This window comes from Erpetoichthys calabaricus, chromosome 2 (assembly GCF_900747795.2).
Source record: "Erpetoichthys calabaricus chromosome 2, fErpCal1.3, whole genome shotgun sequence".
NCBI lineage: Eukaryota > Metazoa > Chordata > Cladistia > Polypteriformes > Polypteridae > Erpetoichthys > Erpetoichthys calabaricus.
This window is the reverse complement of record NC_041395.2, coordinates 344,707,371-344,726,807: the sequence shown is the minus strand read 5'-3', so window position 1 is coordinate 344,726,807 and position 19,437 is coordinate 344,707,371. Positions and strand designations below refer to the sequence as shown.

General features: G+C 42.0%; 1 protein-coding gene across 1 annotated transcript in view; it reads left to right on the top strand.

The window, feature by feature from the left end:
* copb1 (COPI coat complex subunit beta 1) overlaps window positions 1-19,437 on the top strand; it is a 70,046-nt gene that overhangs the window by 43,650 nt on the left and 6,959 nt on the right. The window contains exons 17-21 of the mRNA XM_028796078.2: window positions 139-283; window positions 459-578; window positions 3,954-4,099; window positions 10,186-10,275; window positions 19,219-19,374. Coding sequence (XP_028651911.1) covers window positions 139-283; window positions 459-578; window positions 3,954-4,099; window positions 10,186-10,275; window positions 19,219-19,374 — 657 coding nt within the window. The remainder of the gene's footprint in view (window positions 1-138; window positions 284-458; window positions 579-3,953; window positions 4,100-10,185; window positions 10,276-19,218; window positions 19,375-19,437) is intronic.

The window sequence follows — 19,437 nt, the reverse complement described above, 5'->3', positions numbered from 1 at the left end:
TTGCTCTTAAGCACACAAAGTGTCTGCATCAGCTGTTAAGACTGTCTACAGCTAAGTTTAGGGAGACATAACTTCTCGTGCTTTCCATAATTTTGATAACTTTAGTAATCATGGTTATTGCCATTGCTTGTGTTACAGGTCACTCAGCTGACAGGATTTTCTGATCCAGTTTACGCTGAAGCATACGTCCATGTTAATCAGTATGACATTGTGCTGGATGTGCTTGTCGTCAATCAGACCAGTGATACCCTGCAGAACTGCACCCTGGAATTGGCAACACTGGGTAAGAAACTAGCTGAGCTCATGTGGCTGGCACTTCAGTAATTGTAAGGGGATAATAGTTGTAATTAACATCTTCACTTTCAGCAGCTTTTAAATCTAGAAACTATATTGCTGTGTTCGTCATATTGTACAGCGTCACGCAACCTTGTAATCTGACTGCATCATCTGCATTGCAGGAGATTTAAAGCTTGTGGAGAAACCATCACCACTCACATTAGCACCGCATGATTTTGCAAACATAAAGGCAAACGTGAAAGTAGCTTCTACTGAAAATGGAATCATCTTTGGAAACATTGGTGAGTATAGTGATCTTAAAATGTCTTATCTAATAAAAGACCTCCTATTTGATTATTGTCTAATGAGTTTTTTCCACACAGTCTTGTTTGCTAAAATCCATTTAAATTCAATTTTTTACTGCCTGAAAATGACAAAGGGAAAGCAGGATTTTATAAAATTTAGAAATTTAATACAATTAAAAAGTTAAATATCACATTGACACAAGTATTCAGACTGTTTGCTTTGGCTCAGGTGCATCCCATTCTATTGGTCATTACCGTATTTTTTGCTCCATAAGACGCACCTGACCATTAGACACACCTAGGTTTAGAGGAGGAAAACAAGAAGAAAAATATTCTGAACCAAATGGTGTACTAATATGTTTAATAAAATACAGCAGAATAGTATTTCAACCATGTAAATTCAACAGCGGTATTAAGAAACATCATCTCTGTCATTAACAAATAAGGAGAGACTTTAAGGTTCAAGCACTCTTCTAGTTTTATGGAAACCCCAAGAACTCCTCATCGCTAGTGTCAGAATTTATGAAGCTCAGTTGCTCACAACCACTTTGCAGGAGCACGTACCTATCATCACGCACGTTTGGACCAATGCTCCTTGAAGTTATAACGCCAGTCTAGTCCCATCTATATTTGTAATGCCACAAAGCCCTTCATCTCGTGTTTTGTTGTGGGTTTCTAGTTTGAAAAACAAGAATGCGGTGCAAGCAAAGCCCTCGATTCAAAAAATTGCTCTGCATACCTGTTTGTCTCGTCTGACAGTAGCTGAAAGGCAGCTTCAGGAAAGAACAGCCTGAAGTAGTCCAGCGGCTGGTAATCTGTCGAGTCCAACAGCAAGCCATACTGTCTTGTGAAGTCCGGTAGCCAGTTTGGCTCCCACGGATCAATGTCTAGGTATTCCTCCCACACGAACCTTACCATAGGTACATCGGCTGCACGAATGCGCTCAGCTGGGGCGTCATCGGCTGGTGTCCCGATCAGCTGATGCCAGTTCCTCACTCTGTTGTTCGATCTCCTGATCACTGTCAACAAAAGTCCGACTCAGTGATAATGCGCAAAACATTTGTTTTCTTTTCTCACTTCGCTCCCTCGTGAGATGTTGATGCCATCTTGCCTTTGTTTACATTTGTTTACATTTCGCAACTCACGATGCCGAGTCAATGAGTCTAACATTCCTCCAAGCACAGAGGGAATGCCTGTAACGTAACAATGAGTTTTGTCGCCCTCTAACCCTGGATGTCGACTTTTGTCAGGTAATACACATCATGGTCTATGACACAATATTCGCTCCATAAGATGCACAGACATTTCCAGCCTTCTTTTTGGGGAAAAAAAGTGCGTCTTATGGTGCGAAAAATACTGTAATTAGAATTTTTGTAGCCTACCTGTGGTGAATGCAGTTGATTGGGCAAATTTGGAAAGGCGCACATTTGTCTATAGAAGGTCTCACATGTGAGCACAAACCAAGTCCTGAGATCAAAGGATGGAGAGCTATGACACAGGATTGTGTTGAGGCACCAATCTGGGGACAACTGCATCATTGAAGATTCCCAAGAGCAAAGTGGCCTGCATATCCTTGAACTGAAAAGTATGGAACAACCACAACCTTTGAGATGGCCAAACAATGCCAGAACATTTAACTGCAGTAAGCTGGAGCTGCTGGAAAGTTAGATTTGTACCACATTGTTAATTGGTGCTCCATATACAGTATGATTGGTTCATAAGTGTTCTTTGGGTGTCAGATGTATCCACTTTAATTTTGACACTTGCCTTTAATAGTTCATAATGTAATTCTTAAAGCAATAGTACTAGGGTGTTGTACCCTGTTAGCCGTTATGGATGTAGTGAGAAGTTGAGCAAAGCAACACCTTTTATTGGTGAACTAAAAAGATTACAATATGGCCGCTTTCGAGGCACCTCAAGGCTCCTTGAAAGCTCGCATATTGTAATCTTTTTAGTTTGCCAATAAAAGGTGTTGTTTTGCTTCACTTAAAGCAATAGTAAAATGTTAAGCTTGGTACCGACTTCTCAGTTGTACCTTTACACCTGTTGTGGTTTGCTGGTTAGCACTCCAGGAGTCTGGACTCCAATCGCAGTCTTGTCAATCTTTGCACATTCTATCTTGGCCTGCCTCTTTTTTTTCTCCCCAGTATTCACTGGTACACAAAAACATGTCTGTTAGGTTAACTGGTGACTCTCTCAATTGTCTCATTTATTGATTCACAGTGTTCCCAGTGATGCACTAGATTGGTTTCTTATACCCAGTCTCAGTTGTCAGTGCCATATATACGTGTCTGTCTTCACTATTCAGTTTTAACTGTGCTGTGCCTAATGAATGGAACCTGCTGGTCCTAATTGTAATGATAGTCCCATCATTGAGCATTGAGGTATTTTCTGAGCCATTTGGACATCAATTTTTTAGGTTTTTAGGTCACACCTGGATGGTTCATAAGGTGTCTGCCATGGTCTTTGTCTGGTCTGGATTAGCATTAGTTTTGTGAATACAATACAATACAATACATTTTTGTATAGCCCAAAATCACACAAAAAGTGCCCCAATGGGCTTTAACAGGCCCTACCTGTTGACAGCCCCCCAGCCTTGACTCTCTAAAAAGACAAGAAAATACTCCCTTGTAGGGGGAAAAAAAATGGAAGAAACCTTGGGAAAGGCAGTTCAAAGAGAGACCCCTTTCCAGGTAGGTTGGGCGTGCAGTGGTTGTCAAAAGAAGGGGGTCGATACAATACAATACACAGAACAGAACAAATCCTCAATACAATATAAAAATAAAAATTTTAGAAGTACGTATCAGAATTTAACAGTAGATGATATCACATCAGAAGATTTGGATATATTTGAAGTCCTGGAGACCTCATCCATCAAGCTGTCGCCCCCATTTGGCCATTCCATTACTGAAAGAGCGCTGGGCCAGCCAATCCGATGAAAGAACCCCTCCTTCCCATGATTCCTGCGATCCTCAATCAGGGATGACTTTACCTTAGGCAGGCAGAACAACTTGGCAGGTGGGCCATGGCACATTTGAGTACAGAGAACAGAAACAGGTGAGGGTGAGTAACAAATTCCAACTATCATGTTACTTACGTCTTAGTGCTAATGACTAACAACAGAGATGCAGTCTGTACAGTTAATCAGCAGCTCTAGTCAGGGTGTGCTAAACTGAAGCGGTGAGTCTTCATCTGGGATTTGAAGAGTGATTGAATGCAGAGTGATAAACTACAGTGGTTTGACTGATTCTGAGTGTTCCCTTCACAGAACTCAATCTCCAAGACTGCAGTCTGTGATTACATTTGCACCAACAGACTGGTGAGAAATAACTGGTTAACCATATTAAAAGACTTTGTTCTTTTGTCTTGCAGTATATGATGTCTCTGGAGCAGCCAGTGACAGAAATTGTGTAGTTTTGAGTGATATCCACATAGACATCATGGACTACATTCAGCCAGCGTCGTGTACAGATGCTGAATTCCGTCAGATGTGGGCAGAGTTTGAATGGGAAAATAAGGTAAGATGTGATGTAGTAAAACCTTTTGTAGAAATTAGAACAATGTTGACAAAGACGAGCCTGACAAGCTTGATAATCCTATTCCCTTAGGTTCTCCAAAATAACACAGAGTTGAGAGTTAAAAGTCCTTAAGGTAGACAGCATATTATTTGTCCCCAGGGGAAAATCTGGCAAATTTAAAGTCCTGCCGTCTACCACACTACGTGGTAATTGTTACAATGGATCTCACACCAGTGGATACCCAGAACCTTGGAGAGTAAAGAAAAAGATTTGTGAGTTTACTAGTTTGTAAACCCAGAAAATGGCCACTAAACCAGAGATCATGATTACAAAGAGCTGAATGCACCATTTAGTGTTCGAAAAGCATATGTAAGATCATGGGATGTTCAGAGTTTCTTTGTGCTGATAACTCATAAGTAGACACTAAACTCTTAAATTCTGATGTCTTGCTTTATTTCTGTTGATACTGATAATGGGAAAGATGCATTAAAATTGGTATCTGGTAATTATGGGTAGTGTGCCCTTTGCAAGAGTGAGTGCTCTCGTTTCTTTGAGTTAATGTACACTTTTAGTGAGTTACAATAGATGTTACCTCCGTAACTCTGAAATCCTGTTTACAGACAAGTTATGTTTCTTGATTTTTCTCTGATAGATGCAAAAATAGCTGAGCTCCTAATGTGAAAAACAAACTTGCCCTTTTTATAGGAACCCATGCATAACAGGGGATCGGTTTTATAACAGGTCCCTCCACCCACCCTTTTTAATTATTGAAATCTTTTTTTTTATTATTCTGTCATAGAGATCCTGCCCCAAGTGGAGGAGTTCAAGTATCTCGGGGTCTTGTTCACGAGTGAGGGAAGAATGGAGCGTGAGATCGACAGGCGGATCGGTGCGGCATCCGCAGTAATGCGGGCGCTGCATCGGTCTGTCATGGTGAAAAAGGAGCTGAGCGGCAAGGCGAAGCTCTCAATTTACCAGTCCATCTATGTTCCTACCCTCACCTATGGTCATGAGCTATGGGTAGTGACCGAAAGAACGAGATCGCAAATACAAGCGGCTGAAATGAGTTTCCTCTGCAGGGTGTCTGGGCTTTCCCTTAAAGAGTGGGTGAGAAGCTCAGTCATCCAGGAGGGGCTCAGAGTAGAGTCGCTGCTCCTCCACATCGAGAGGAGTCAGATGAGGTGGCTCGGGCATCTGATCAGGATGCCTCCTGGACGCCTCCCTGGTGAGGTGTTCCAGGCACGTCTAACCGGGAGGAGGCCCCGGGGAAGACCCAGGACACGCTGGAGGGACTATGTCTCTCGGCTGGCCTGGGAACGCCTTGGGATTCTCCTGGAAGAGCTAGAAGAAGTGGCCGGGGAGAGGGAAGTCTGGGCATCTCTGCTCAAGCTGCTGCCCCTGCGACCCGACCTTGGATAAGCAGAAGAGGATGGATGGATTATTCTGTCACTTGAAATCTATACCACACCATAATATTCTCAAACCCACTTAGTCCAATACAGGCTCATTGGTAATAACTTGATGCTTGTATTTACACTTTAATTAGGGCTGGGCAAGTTAATGCATTATTATCGCGTTAACGCATTAAATTAATTAATGCCGACAATTATTTTATTGCGCGTTAATGCGGTTTTTGTTATTACTGTTATCATTTTGAAAGCCTTAGTCTCGCTAGCGATCGATAGAGATCAGTTATCTTCTTGTTACAGCACTTTTCGATACGCTTTTGCTAGAAGGAAAGTTTGCTTTGTTGATTTGACCTCGATTCCCTGCGCATGCATGAGTAGCGAAGAACAAACCGCTTCTAAAATGGCATGTGGAGAGACACCAAAGGGAATCAAGTCAAGTTAAGTTGGGGAGCCTGCACTGGTACAGTGTGTTGCCACACCCACTACACGACGAAACAACTCGGGATCCCGGTTGGCAACTCCCCAGGCAGACACGCGGTCCGGTCCCACCCTCCTGAAATGACCCTCTACCTGCTGCAGCCAGGTGCTACGTCGGCTACCCCTTGGCCTGGTCCAGCCACTCGGGTCCCCAACAATGAGGATCTTACGAGCTGGATCACCCTCAGGGAAACACCCCACATGGCCGTAGTGCTGTAACTGACGCTCCTCACAATGCCGCACATTCGACACAAATTCAAACCAGCGGTACCCAAGGATTTTCCGGAGACACACGGTACCAAACGACTCCAGTCTTCGTCTCGGGTCACTAGATAGTGTCCATGTCTCGCAACCATATAGCAAGACAGGAAGCACCAGGACTCTAAAACACTTGGACCTTCGTCCTTTTGCATGGATATTGGGAGCGCCACACACTCCTTTGCAGTGACCTCATGACCCCCCTCATGCTCTCCCGATCCGTCTACTGACTTCATAGGAAGAGTCACCAGAGTCACATGAATGTCACTGCTAAGGTAAGTAAACCTCTCAATGACGAGGTCGACACTCTCTCCGCAGACAGACACACACTGCTGATGGCCGTGCCCAAGAGGTCATTAAAGGTCTGGATCTTGGTTTTTATCAGGACACTCGCAAGCCCAGACACCCTCTTGACCAAAGTGAATGCTCAAAGCAAAACTTTTTTCGTATTTTCGCTGAATTGGACTCTGATTTGTCGGACTCCAATTTTGATGCAAGTGATCTGGAGATGTAGGTTGAAATTGAGGTACCGTCCCCAGCTGATTGTGATGCTGAACATGTTAGTGTAGCTGCTGCACTTATGGCAAGGTTTGCCTGGGAGGACAAACATTTGCGATGACAGGAGGTACAAACCATATTGCGTCTCACTGCAACTGCCACCCACGCACACCTTCTCACAAAGACCGCCAGGCTGCCAGCCCACCGTGCATTCCTGCTGACCGTCGAGCCGCTGCTCACAACAGCAGGCACAACAGGCAGCAACAGACGTTTTATGTTGATTTATGTGTGAGACCATTGCTTTGTGCGCTTTTCAGAAAACTGAGTGTTTTGGAAAAAATATTAGCCATCAAAGAGTTGCTACTGAACAAACTGCTTCCTGATAAAAGAAAATGTTTCTGCTGGTATCTGTTCAGATAAAAAAGAAAGCAGGTTTAGAACTGTTGCTCAGAAGGTGCCTGTTATAATATTGTGATCGTGACTCTGGACTCTGAGGGTAACTTGTTTTTCTATAAAAAACTCGATAAAACGTTAATGCCCTGGCAGTGGCAAATAGCTTTAGTTTTATATTTGATTCGATTACATTAATGTTTAAGTTTAGATCTTCAAGAAATATTTTAACTGTTACAACGTAAAGGGAATACTGCTGTTTAAAAGCACCTTATTTGTTTAAAGAGTTTGCAAACCAAGTACATGCAATACACTACTTTTGAGTTCATTATTGAATTTTGTGCATAACAATGTGATTGTCTGCGATTAATCGCTTATAAAACAATTTTTATTGTTGCCCAGCACTAATTTTAATATCTCGGTAGCCACCTTACATTTTTCATGGTTTTGTTTATTCTACTTATGTTGTTGTGCCATTTTGCCATGTCGCAATGTTTTTTTGTTTTTTGGTGGAGCCTTTCACGTTCAGTGTGTTTACATGTATGCGTAAAACTGGGATACGGTGAGTAAATCTGGCTGAGGAAAGCCGTTTATGTGTACAAGCACACTTCGGGAGTTCTCGTTTGACAAAATCCTCCAGCGTCATTAAAGTGTTAAACATCTTCATCGCCTGTCGTGAATCTAAAAATGGACATGAAGCCTTTTTCTTGAGTTTTATAAGTACTTTTAGTCCCACATCCTCGATGAATGATGGTATGAACACTGGTCACTGCGTCACTCGATCACACTGTTTCAACGTATCTATAGCAAATGTCGGCTTCACTTTAATCCAGCTACTTTATTAGAATATTTCTGTTACTAAATTGCACATGCTGTTTTCTGATTGGCTGTGCAAGTGAGCCCTGCTAAGGAGCAGCATTCTAGTACATGTGCTTCTTGCCTTACACCCAGTGCTGCATGGAATAAAATAAGTTATTGAGGACCTGAGTAGCTGGACCAGGCCAAGGGGACACCCACGTAACACCTGGCTGCGGTAGATAGATGGTCATTTTCGGAGGGTGGGACTGGACCACGTGTCTGCCAAGCAGGACCCCCCATGGAGCTGTTTCATCATGTGGTGGGTGCGGCAACACTCTGTACCAGTGCATGCTCCCCCAGCCTGTGTTAAGTTACCCATAATTGGACTGTGTACCGCACATTACTTTTAACATGTCGGCTCATCAACTTAAAGTTTTGTGAAATATTGAGACAGATTATTTCAACTATCAGAAAGAGTAATGTACGAGGGTTGTTTCATAAGTTTTGAGACTCGGTCACTTGCCGTCATCGGAGGCGGACGAAATATTTTTCTATTCTACAATTCTTTCACATCTTCTAGTAAATTTTTGGCCCACCCAGCTACAGATGGAGATGAGAAAAAGAGCTTTAAGTGGAGTCCAAAAGGTTGCCTTCCTCCACTGAAAGCCAGGCGCCAAAGGTCAGCCAAGAGGACCATGTTTGCCGTCTTTTTTGGCTACAAAAAAAATTATTGCTTCAGTTCCACGTCCTGAACGCACAACGATGAACTCTGATGTCTACACAACCCTGTGCCTTCCAGAAGTTTTCAAAAATCTCACTAGAGGTCGCCCTAATCGCACCTTGAAAAACTTCATCCTTCACCATGACAACACGCCGCCTCACAAGTCAAACAAAACTGTTGAGTTCCTCGCCAAATCTGGGATTGAAGTCCTTCATCCGCCCCCTTATTCACCAGATTTGGCACCCTGTGACTTCTGGCTGTTCCCGACGGCGAAGAAGGAGCTGAAAGGAATGGATTTTGAGGACAGGGACAGCCTCACTTCTGCGGTGGAAGAGCAGCTTGACCAACTGTCTGAACCTGATTTTCGTCACTGTTTTGATCGTTGGATTTATCGCATGAAAAAGTGCATTGAAATCGGGGGAGAGTATGTTGAACAGCACTGAAGTGTTGCCAAATGACGAGGTTATGCGAGTAAAAATTTTCTTTGGAATTGACAAACCATGTTGGATCTATTTAAAAAAGTCTCAAAACTTATGAAACAACCCTCGTATTTGCTCAAACATTTGCCTCAGGAAATGTATCTTGTGGATCTTGAAAGTGTGTGCAAAGCTGACACACGTGCAGGTGAGCAGAGTGCGGTGGACATTTGTAGACTTCAAAAAGTTTAAGGGTGTACATGGCCAAATGTAATCAGGTTACTGGTGGAGACACCTGGTTCTCAGAGAGCAGTTACTCATGAAGAATCCCCTCCAGGAGACGCTCTCTTGGATCACTTTTAGCCACTGGCTTATTCCACCACAGTGTGCTAAGAGAGGAGCCCTTTTGGGTCTTTTCTGCCCACTTCTATCAGGCAGTTCAATGCTTCCAAAAAAAGGTCATTTATTTATCTACTTATCGATTGATCGGCCATGTTATCTGTCCTGTTAGTCTGCATGCTTGTTTATTTATGTTTCTGCTTCTGTGTGCATCTGAATTTCTACCTGAGATCAATAAAGTTTATCTAATCTAAACTGACCCAGTATCTCAAACTGGAATAAAGGTTTACATGGCAGTTTAGAAACTGGGTTTCTGTTTATTAAAGAACATGTAAACACACCCATTGTCTAAACACGTGTGCCACCTTTACTCATTATCTCTATTGGCATTACTTCTTGTTACTTTTTTAATGTTGTCTCGTGGCCCGGGTTGGCTTCCCAGGTCCTCCCTGCATGGAGTTTGCATGTTCTCCCCGTGTCTGTGTGGGTTTCCTCCCATAGTCCAAAGACATGCAGGTTAGGTGGATTGGCGATTCTAAAATTGGCCCTAGTGTCTGCTGGGTGTGTGGGTGTGTTTGTGTGTGTCCTGCGGTGGGTTGGCACCCTGCCCGGGATTGGTTCCTGCCTTGTGCCCTGTGTTGGCTGGGATTGGCTCCAGCAGACCCCCGTGACCCTGTGTTCGGATTCAGCGGGTTGGAAGATGGATGGATGGATGTTGTCTCGTATTAAGAGTGTGAAAATTGAAGTCGATCTCCTTTCATGCTTCTTCTTTCCCAACAGGTGACTGTTAATACAAACATAGCGAACCTGAATGAATATTTACATCATATTTTGAATTCGACCAACATGAAGTGCCTCACACCAGAGAAGGTAAAATGTTTGTTTTCACATAAAACTGAGGGTGAAACTAAAAGTGTACATTTCTTTGCTTTCAATAATTACACATTGCATTATAAATCAATTAAAATGGTCTTGGCATTAGCTATTGGGCTCTGCCGCAGGACTTCATTTTTCCTCAGTGAAATGAACTGCCTGCTTTAAGGTAGGTGTCACTTGATGAGCAGCAGTGTTGGTATTTGCTGTAGAGTCGCAAAGAGCAGATAAAGATAATATCTTTTATGCAGAATCCAGGAAAACATTTACCAGGCTTCATGAAATGTGCGAATGAAGCGGCTCATAGACACAAGTCTGCATGTGGCAGTTGCTTAAGGATAGCATCACTTTTTATAAAGGCTGCTTGTGTTGGTACTCTTAGGATGCGTTTCCTTCACACGTGGCCAACATCTACGAGTGGGTGTTGTACCCTTAATAGAGAGAAAACACCCTCTGCTGGATAAAAGGAGTGGCTGGGTCGAGATTAAGAAATGCTTGAAGGAAAAAATGGAAATATTAAAAGAGACGGCAGACCAAAGAGTATACTGGGGAGCAAACCCACAACATGCAGTGGATTAAGAAGTATTCTGACCCCTTCACTTTCTGCACACTTTGTGCTGTAGATTTAATTTTAAATGGGTACATTTGTCATTTGTGCCAGTCAATCTAGTCAATAACCCATAATGACAAAATCGGAATATGTTTCCAGAAAGGTCTACAAACAGAAGTCTAATTTATAGAAGTATTCAGACCCTTTCTGTGGCATTGCAGATTTTGCTCAGGTGCCTTCTGTTTCCTTTAATTCTCCTTGAGATGTGTCTGGGACATGTTTGGAATCCACTAGTTGCAAATGGAATTGATTGCACATCTATATTACTAAACCACAGTTTAATTTGTGCACGGCGGACGCACCAAGGCGCATGCGCACTGCACCGTGGCGCCCCAGAGTCAAACGCAGCGGCTTCCCAGAGTCAGTAGGTGGCGCCCAAACAACACAACCTGTAAACTAAACTTGCTCTAATCCACTGTGCCAGCAGTCTGTGTGGCATGTTTGAATCACATAACAGTCATTCAGTATCAGAGAAACAAAAACGAGACCGCATGGATAAAAACAATAAACGGAGGCTCCTACAACGCACTTCACAAACACCAGAAGCAAAGAACTCACGGCTCCAAAACGAAACACCTCAAGTAACGGAAATACAAAAACGAGCCCGTATGTTGATCACATAAATAACCAAATGATGGCATTACTTCCTGGAGAAAGACACGTCTTTCTAAGTACTGACAATATTGATTCTGACAACGAAACTGAGCATCTTAGAATATTTAAACACTATTAACCCGGCCAGATTACCACAACACAATCTTAACCTTACAGTGGGAACAATACTCATGCTATTAAGAAACCTTAATACTAAACATGGTTTATGCAACGGTACACGGTTAGTCGTGAACACCATGACAGAACATGTTATCGAGACACAGGTACTAACTGGATCCCATACTTCCAATACTGCTTTGATTCCCAGAATTGACCTTACAAGTTCTGACCTGGAATTACCCTTTAAACTTAAACGACGGCAATTTCCCATTAAAGCTGCATTTGCCATGACCATCAACAAATCCCAAGGACAAACCATGGACAAAGTGGGCATTTACCTATCTGAGCCTGTTTTTGCACATGGACAACTTTATGTTGCCTTTTCAAGAGTTCGGCGTTCGTGTGACGTTAAAGTTAAGGTTGTAACTACTCCATACCAGGGACAACTAATTCAAGAACAGCAAGCCATCTTTACTCAAAATGTGGTTTATAAAGAGATATTTGATTGACTATTTTGTTTTTACCATTTTATGAATGTTTACTTTCCAAAATACTTCATTTAAACCTTTCCACTCCAATATTGGTTTTATTTATAAGTGCAACAACTCAAAGACATTTTGGACTTACATGATGTGACAATTACAATTCTGTTTTTGTTTTAATAAATTGGTTAACGTTAGTACAAATATCTATATTTAATTCAATGAAAACTTTACCAGGACGCTCCCACCCTCCATCACTTTTCATTCCAGACGCAGGATGCACCGAGGTGAATGCGCACAGCGCCTCAGAGTCAGTGGGTGGCACCCGAACAACACAACCTGTAAACTAAACTTGCTGTAATCCACTGTGCCAGCAGTCGGTGTCAGCAGAGGCAAAGGAATCGCGGCTCCACAAAATGAAACCGCTTTAGTACAGATATGCTTATTTAATTAAATGACCTTTCCCCGGACGCACCCACCCTCCATGATATTTCATCCATCCAAATATCGGAGGGAACTGAAACTGATTGCCATTCTTGGATTTGCAATTCTTTCGAGAATCGCGGGCTTACTGGTTATTTATAAAGGCACACAGTACACCGACTATGGGGGGGGGGGTGGTGGTGGTGGGTCAAGCCATAAAGTATAAGGAACTCTCTGAAGACTTAAAACTGTGGTGAGGCATGAATCAGAGCAAGGGCACAAAACCATTTCTAAAGTTTTGAATGCCCACAAGAGCTCAGTGGCCTCCATAATTATGAAATGGTAGAATTTTGGAACCACCAGGACTCTTCCTATGATTCACAGTTTGGCTAAACTGAGTAGCTGGGAATGAATGAACTTGGACAGGGAGGTGAACTCAGTGGTCACTTGAACAGAGGTTCAGAAATCCACTGCTGAGATGAGAGAGAGAGCCTTTCAGACATGACCGCCTCAGCAGCACTGCATCAATCGGGCATTTACGGTAGAGTGGCTAACTCCCATTAGAGTTTGTCAAACTGCATTTGAAGAACTCTGAGAATGTGATGGAAATGATTCTCTAGCTCAGGGGTCTCCAGTCACAGTCCTGGAGGGCCGCAGTGGCTGCAGGTTTTTGCTCCAACCCAATTGCTTAATAAGAAGCACTAATTGCTCAAGTAACACTTCTGCTTCACTTTAGTTGTCTCGCTCATTAAGATTTTGAATGCTTATTGCTTATTTTCATCTTACACAGCTGTATTCATTCAGTTTTTAATGGATCCTAATTAGCAATAACATGCGAATGACAAAAGAGACCAGCATTTCTCCATTTGGCTTGTTACCATTTACGCCAGCGTGTATTTATCTTGACTATTTGGTTTAATTAAATACTTGGAAGGAAAGTAAAGAGAAAAAAGTGAATGATTGCGAATTGCTCGTCCATTTTAGCCTTCAAATCATTTGGATGATATCCTTAGATAGGGGAAGAAAGTCTAGGATATGAGAATGACCTGACATAGCAGAGTTAAAGCACTAACAAGCCATGAAATTAAATTATTGGCAGAATTGCTTTCTAATTAAGCAACCGGGTTAGAACAAAAACCTGCAGCCACTGCGGCCCTTCAGGACTGTGATTGGAGACCCCTGCTCTAGCTTAATGAGACAAAAATTGAACTATTTGAGCAGACCTCCAAGTACTGTGTCTGATAAAGACCAGGCATTGGTCATCACCTGCCCAATACCATCCCTATGGTGAAGCGTAGTGGTGGTAGAATCAAGCTATGGGGGATTGAGGCACATGAAGACTGGTCAGAATTGAGGGAAGGATTAATGCAACCAAATGCAGAAAGATACTTGAAGAAAGCCTTCCCCAGAGTGCACGCCAACTCAGATTGGGCAACAGTGACCTGAAACATGCAGTGAAGACAATGCTGGAGTGACTTCAAGACAAGTCTCTGAGTGTCCTTGAATGGCCTACACTTGTGGAAAGACCTGAGAATGGCAGTTTACTGATGCTTCCCAGCCAAATGAACAAAACTTAAGAGAATCTGCCAGGAAGATCGGGATAAACTACAGGGTGGGCCATTTATATGGATACACCTTAATAAAATGGGAATGGTTGGTGATATTAACTTCCTGTTTGTGGCACATTAGTATATGTGAGGGGGGAAACTTTTCAAGATGGGTGGTGACCATGGTGGCCATTTTGAAGTCGGCCATTTTGGATCCAACTTTTGTTTTTTCAATAGGAAGAGGGTCATGTGACACATCAAACTTATTGGGAATTTCACAAGAAAAACAATGGTGTGCTTGGTTTTAACGTAACTTTATTCTTTCATGAGTTATTTACAAGTTTCTGACCACTTATAAAATGTGTTCAATGTGCTGCCCATTGTGTTGGATTGTCAATGCAACCCTCTTCTCCCACTCTTCACACACTGATAGCAACACCGCAGGAGAAATGCTAGCACAGGCTTCCAGTATCCGTAGTTTCAGGTGCTGCACATCTCGTATCTTCACAGCATAGACAATTGCCTTCAGATGACCCCAAAGATAAAAGTCTAAGGGGGTCAGATCGGGAGACCTTGGGGGCCATTCAACTGGCCCACGATGACCAATCCACTTTCCAGGAAACTGTTCATCTAGGAATGCTCGGACCTGACACATTGAACACATTTTATAAGTGGTCAGAAACTTGTAAATAACTCATGAAAGAATAAAGTTACGTTAAAACCAAGCACACCATTGTTTTTCTTGTGAAATTCCCAATAAGGTTGATGTGTCACATGACCCTCTTCCTATTGAAAAAACAAAAGTTGGATCCAAAATGGCCGACTTCAAAATGGCCACCATGGTCACCACCCATCTTGAAAAGTTTCCCCCCTCACATATACTAATGTGCCACAAACAGGAAGTTAATATCACCAACCATTCCCATTTTATTAAGGTGTATCCATATAAATGGCCCACCCTGTACATAAACTCAGGTTTGCAAATCTTGTAGAGACTTACCCAACGATGACTCAGAGATAGGGCTTCAGCTAAGTACTGAACTAAGGGTCTGAATACTTGAATGAAGGAGAGATTTCAGATTTAGATTTTTAATAAATTTGTACAGTTTTCCATAAACACATTTTCACTTTGTCATTATGCTTTATTGAGTGGAGACTGATGGGCTAAAATGGTACATTTACCCTTTGGAAATTAAATCTACAGCAAAGTAAAGTATGCAGAAAGTGAAGTTCAAGTTCAAGCGCTTTATTGTCATTGTGTAACACAACGAAATTACTTTTTGTGACAGCCCCAAGGTGCATTTAAAGAAAAGTCAAATAATTCCAAATATGTCATATACAGTGTTAAGTGATCAAGTCACCAGAGCAAATTATTATTGCTCAAAGTACAGCAGCATAACCTGTTATTGAATAGTACATTACATATTCTATATTGTATTACATGAGTATATTGCACATTACCGATACAGCTTATTGCACATGTTCAATTAAAAATGATCTCAGACCGAGGAGTTTCAGAGTTCAGAAAGTTTATGGCAGATGGGGAAAAGCTGTTTTTTAGTCTGTTTGTGCGTCCACGGATTGACCTCTAAAGCGTCTGCCTGACGGGACGAGCTCAAACAAAGAATTTCCAGGATGAGTTTTGTCCTTGAGAATGTTTTTGGCCCTAATCACACAGCAAGTCTTATACGAGAGTTTGAATGATGGCAGTTCAGATCCCAATAATGGCCTCTGCTGCAGGGCTTCTTGAGCAGCTGTTGTACCTGCAGGCCATCACGCAGTTAGTTAAGATGCTCTCTATAGTGTATCTATAGAAATTAGGGGTAGGGAGTACATTGAGTTAATTGTACATTCCACAATATGGATTTTGATGTACAGTTTATAACCATAGAGAATTAATTTTATTGTGAAGTAATAATAATAGTAATAATTCTTTGCATTTATATAGCGCTTTTCTCACTACTCAAAGCGCTCAGCAATTGCAGGTTAAGTGCCTTGCTGAAGTGCCCAACAGAGCAGAGTCCTTATTGGCATTTTACGAGATTCAAACCAGCAACCTTCCGATTGCCAGTGCAGATCCCTAGCCTCAGAGCCACCACTCTGCCCTAAAATAATAATATAATATGCTTATATAATGTTGGAAAACAGGATTTGGCATTTGTTACTGTTGACTTGTCATAATTTAAAATCCTACTGGATTTTTACTCCCCCCCCCCCCATTTGTTATACTGATATTTATAAATCTGACAGGTACTGAACTCTTCATCTTTGTTGATTCAGATGGTCCTTTGTGATTCATACGGTTGTGCTTGAAAGTTTGTGACCCCTTTAGAATTTTCTATATTTCTGCATAAATACGACCTAAAACATCATCGGATTTTCACTCAAGTCCTAAAAGTAGATAAAGAGAAACCAGTTAAACAAATGAGACAAAAATATTATACTTGGTCATTTATTTATTGAGGAAAATGATCGAATATTCCATATTTGTGAGTGGCAAAAGGATGTGAACCTCTAGGATTAGCAGTTAGTTTGAAGGTGAAATTCGAGTCCGGTGTTTTCAATCAATGGGATGACAATCAGGTGTGAGTGGGCACCCTGTGTTATTTAAAGAACAGGGATCTATCAAAGTCTGCTCTTCACAACACATGTTTGTGGAAGTGTATCATGGCACGAACAAAGGAGATTTCTGAGGACCTCACAAAAAGAGTTGTTGATGCTCATCAGGCTCGAAAAGGTTAAAAAACCATCTCTAAAGAGTTTGGACTCCACCAATCCACAGTCAGACAGATTGTGTACAAATGGAGGAAATTCAAGAGCATTGTTACCCTCCCCAGGAGTGGTCAACCAACAAAGATCACTCCAACAGCAAGGTGTATAATAGTCGGCGAGGTCACAAAGGACTCCATGGGAACTTCTAAGCAACTGAAGGCCTCTCTCACATTGGCTCATGTTCATGAGTCCACCATCAGGAGAACACTGAACAACAATGGTGTGCATGGCAGGGTTGCAAGGAGAAAGCCACTGCTCTCCAAAAAAATCATTGCTGCTCGTCTGCAGTTTGCTGAAGATCACGTGGACAAACCAGAAGGCTATTGGAAGAATGTTCTTTGGATGGATGAGACCAAAATAGAGCTTTTTGGTTTAAATGAAGAGCGTTATGTTTGGAGAAAGGAAAACACTGCATTCCAGCATAAGAACCTTATCATCCCATCTGTGAAACGTGGTGGTGGTAGATATCATGGTTTGGACCTGTTTTGCTGCATCTGGGCCAGGACGGCTTGCCTTCATTGATGGAACAATGAATTCTGAATTATATCAGAGAATTCTAAAGGAAAATGTCAGGACATCTGTCCATGAACTGAATCTCAAGAGAAGGTGGGTCATGCAGCAAGACAACGACCCTAAGCACACAAGTTGTTCTACCAAAGAATGGTTAAAGAAGAATAAAGTTAATGTTTGGGAATGGCCAAGTCAAAGTCCTGACCTTAATACGATCGAAATGTGGTGGAAGGACCTGAAGTGAGCAGTTAATGTGAGGAAACCCACCAACATCCCAGAGCTGAAGCTGTTCTGTACGGAGGAATGGGCGAAAATTCCTCCAAGCCGGTGTGCAGGACTGGTCAACAGTTATCGGAAACGTTTAGGGGGGTCACACCAGATACTGAAAGCAAAGGTTCACATACTTTTGCCGCTCACAAATATGGAATATTCAATCATTTTCCTTAATAAATAAAAGACCAAGTATAATATTTTTGTCATTTGTTTAACTGGTTTCTCTTTATCTACTTTTAGGACTTGAGTGAAAATCTGATGATGTTTTAGGTCGTATTTATACAGAAATATAGAAAATACTAAAGGGTTCACAAACTTTCAAGCACAACTATATGAGGTCACTATGGCCAATACAAGCACACAGGCATCCTCTTTATATAAGTAAGTTTATTATTGATTTTATGTGAAAACAAAGGAAATACAGCACGAAATTGGGAAAGGCCACATTAACGATACATGAACATCCAATAAAACTGCTGTAAAGAAAGGCAATTAATCAGTTTGTAGAGATTTGTTTTCACTTTGAGATTTTATTTTGATCATCAGTGTGAAAACAGCCTAATTAAATGTACTGTAATAAAACAATAAAACCTGAGAAGTTGAAGGTGGGTAAATAGTTTTTATAGACACTGTAATTGTTTGGTGACGTGGTCTATAAATCACTGATTACATTTTAGTGCTGCTCGTTTTTTCTCCCATCCAGCACCTGCTCTACAGTGTAATAAATACCCCACAGCCAGTGCTTAGCATTACATGCAGTACACGGCAGATTCAGAAATGTAATATAAGGGATGGCACGAGACATGAGACAATCCCCCTCTGCATCCCCCTGATAATTGTTGTACATTATGGGTGTGCGTGTTTTCAGTGTGCATGCAGCAGTCTCCCATGTCTGTAAATTTGTGTAGATCTTCCTTTTTGGTGTTTTATGAAAACCTGAAATGAAAGCACATTTTTTTTCTTAGGAAGATTTTGTTGTGCCGGTCTCTGACAAAAAAACAGCTGCATTTGCATGCCACAGGAAAAACCCACACAATTTTTCCATTCTGAGCCAATGCTGTTCACTGATGTCAGGGGCCGAGGCGGCTTTTATATTCATTGTTTGATTGATAAGCCCCTGAAAGTAAGAATGGAAAAGACGTCAAATGTGAAGGTCACAGAACGATTTGAGTTTTCTCTTGGAGGCTGTGAAGAAAAGCGGGCAGGGTGAAGCGCGGGGTTACTGGCCCACTTTTAAAGAACTGCTCACTACAGAAGTGGGCACTGAGTCTTCTTTTACATCCAATGTTTTCTTCTCTTTACCTTTTCAGTGTGACCTGATGAGCATTCAAATGTTTTTCTAGCCTTTTTAGTTTCCAGAGTTGAATTAACTTTTGCTCTGCAAGGTAAAATGAATTGGAAAGTGGATGGGGTGATTGTTTACGTTTGATCTTTGAGTCATCACTGTCACATAAACGGTGTACAGTGAGTCACTACTCTGCTTCCGGGAGATCGTTTGTCCAGCCAGTTTGATGTCTGAGTCATCCTCTTTACTGAAATCCTTGGTATTGTGTCATTCAAATCGTCATTCTGGACTGACATTTTCTTTTGTGTGTTTTTTCCTTGCCAGGCTCTCTCTGGGTTTTGCGGGTTTATGGCTGCCAATCTGTATGCCCGTTCTATATTTGGAGAAGACGCCCTTGCTAACGTGAGCATCGAGAAGCCAATCCACCTTGGGCCAGATGCTCCAGTCACTGGTCACATTCGCATCCGAGCAAAGAGTCAGGTAAGCCCCTTTGTAAATGTAACCAGAGAAGAACTTTTGGTTTTAGCTTCCGATTCTAAATTG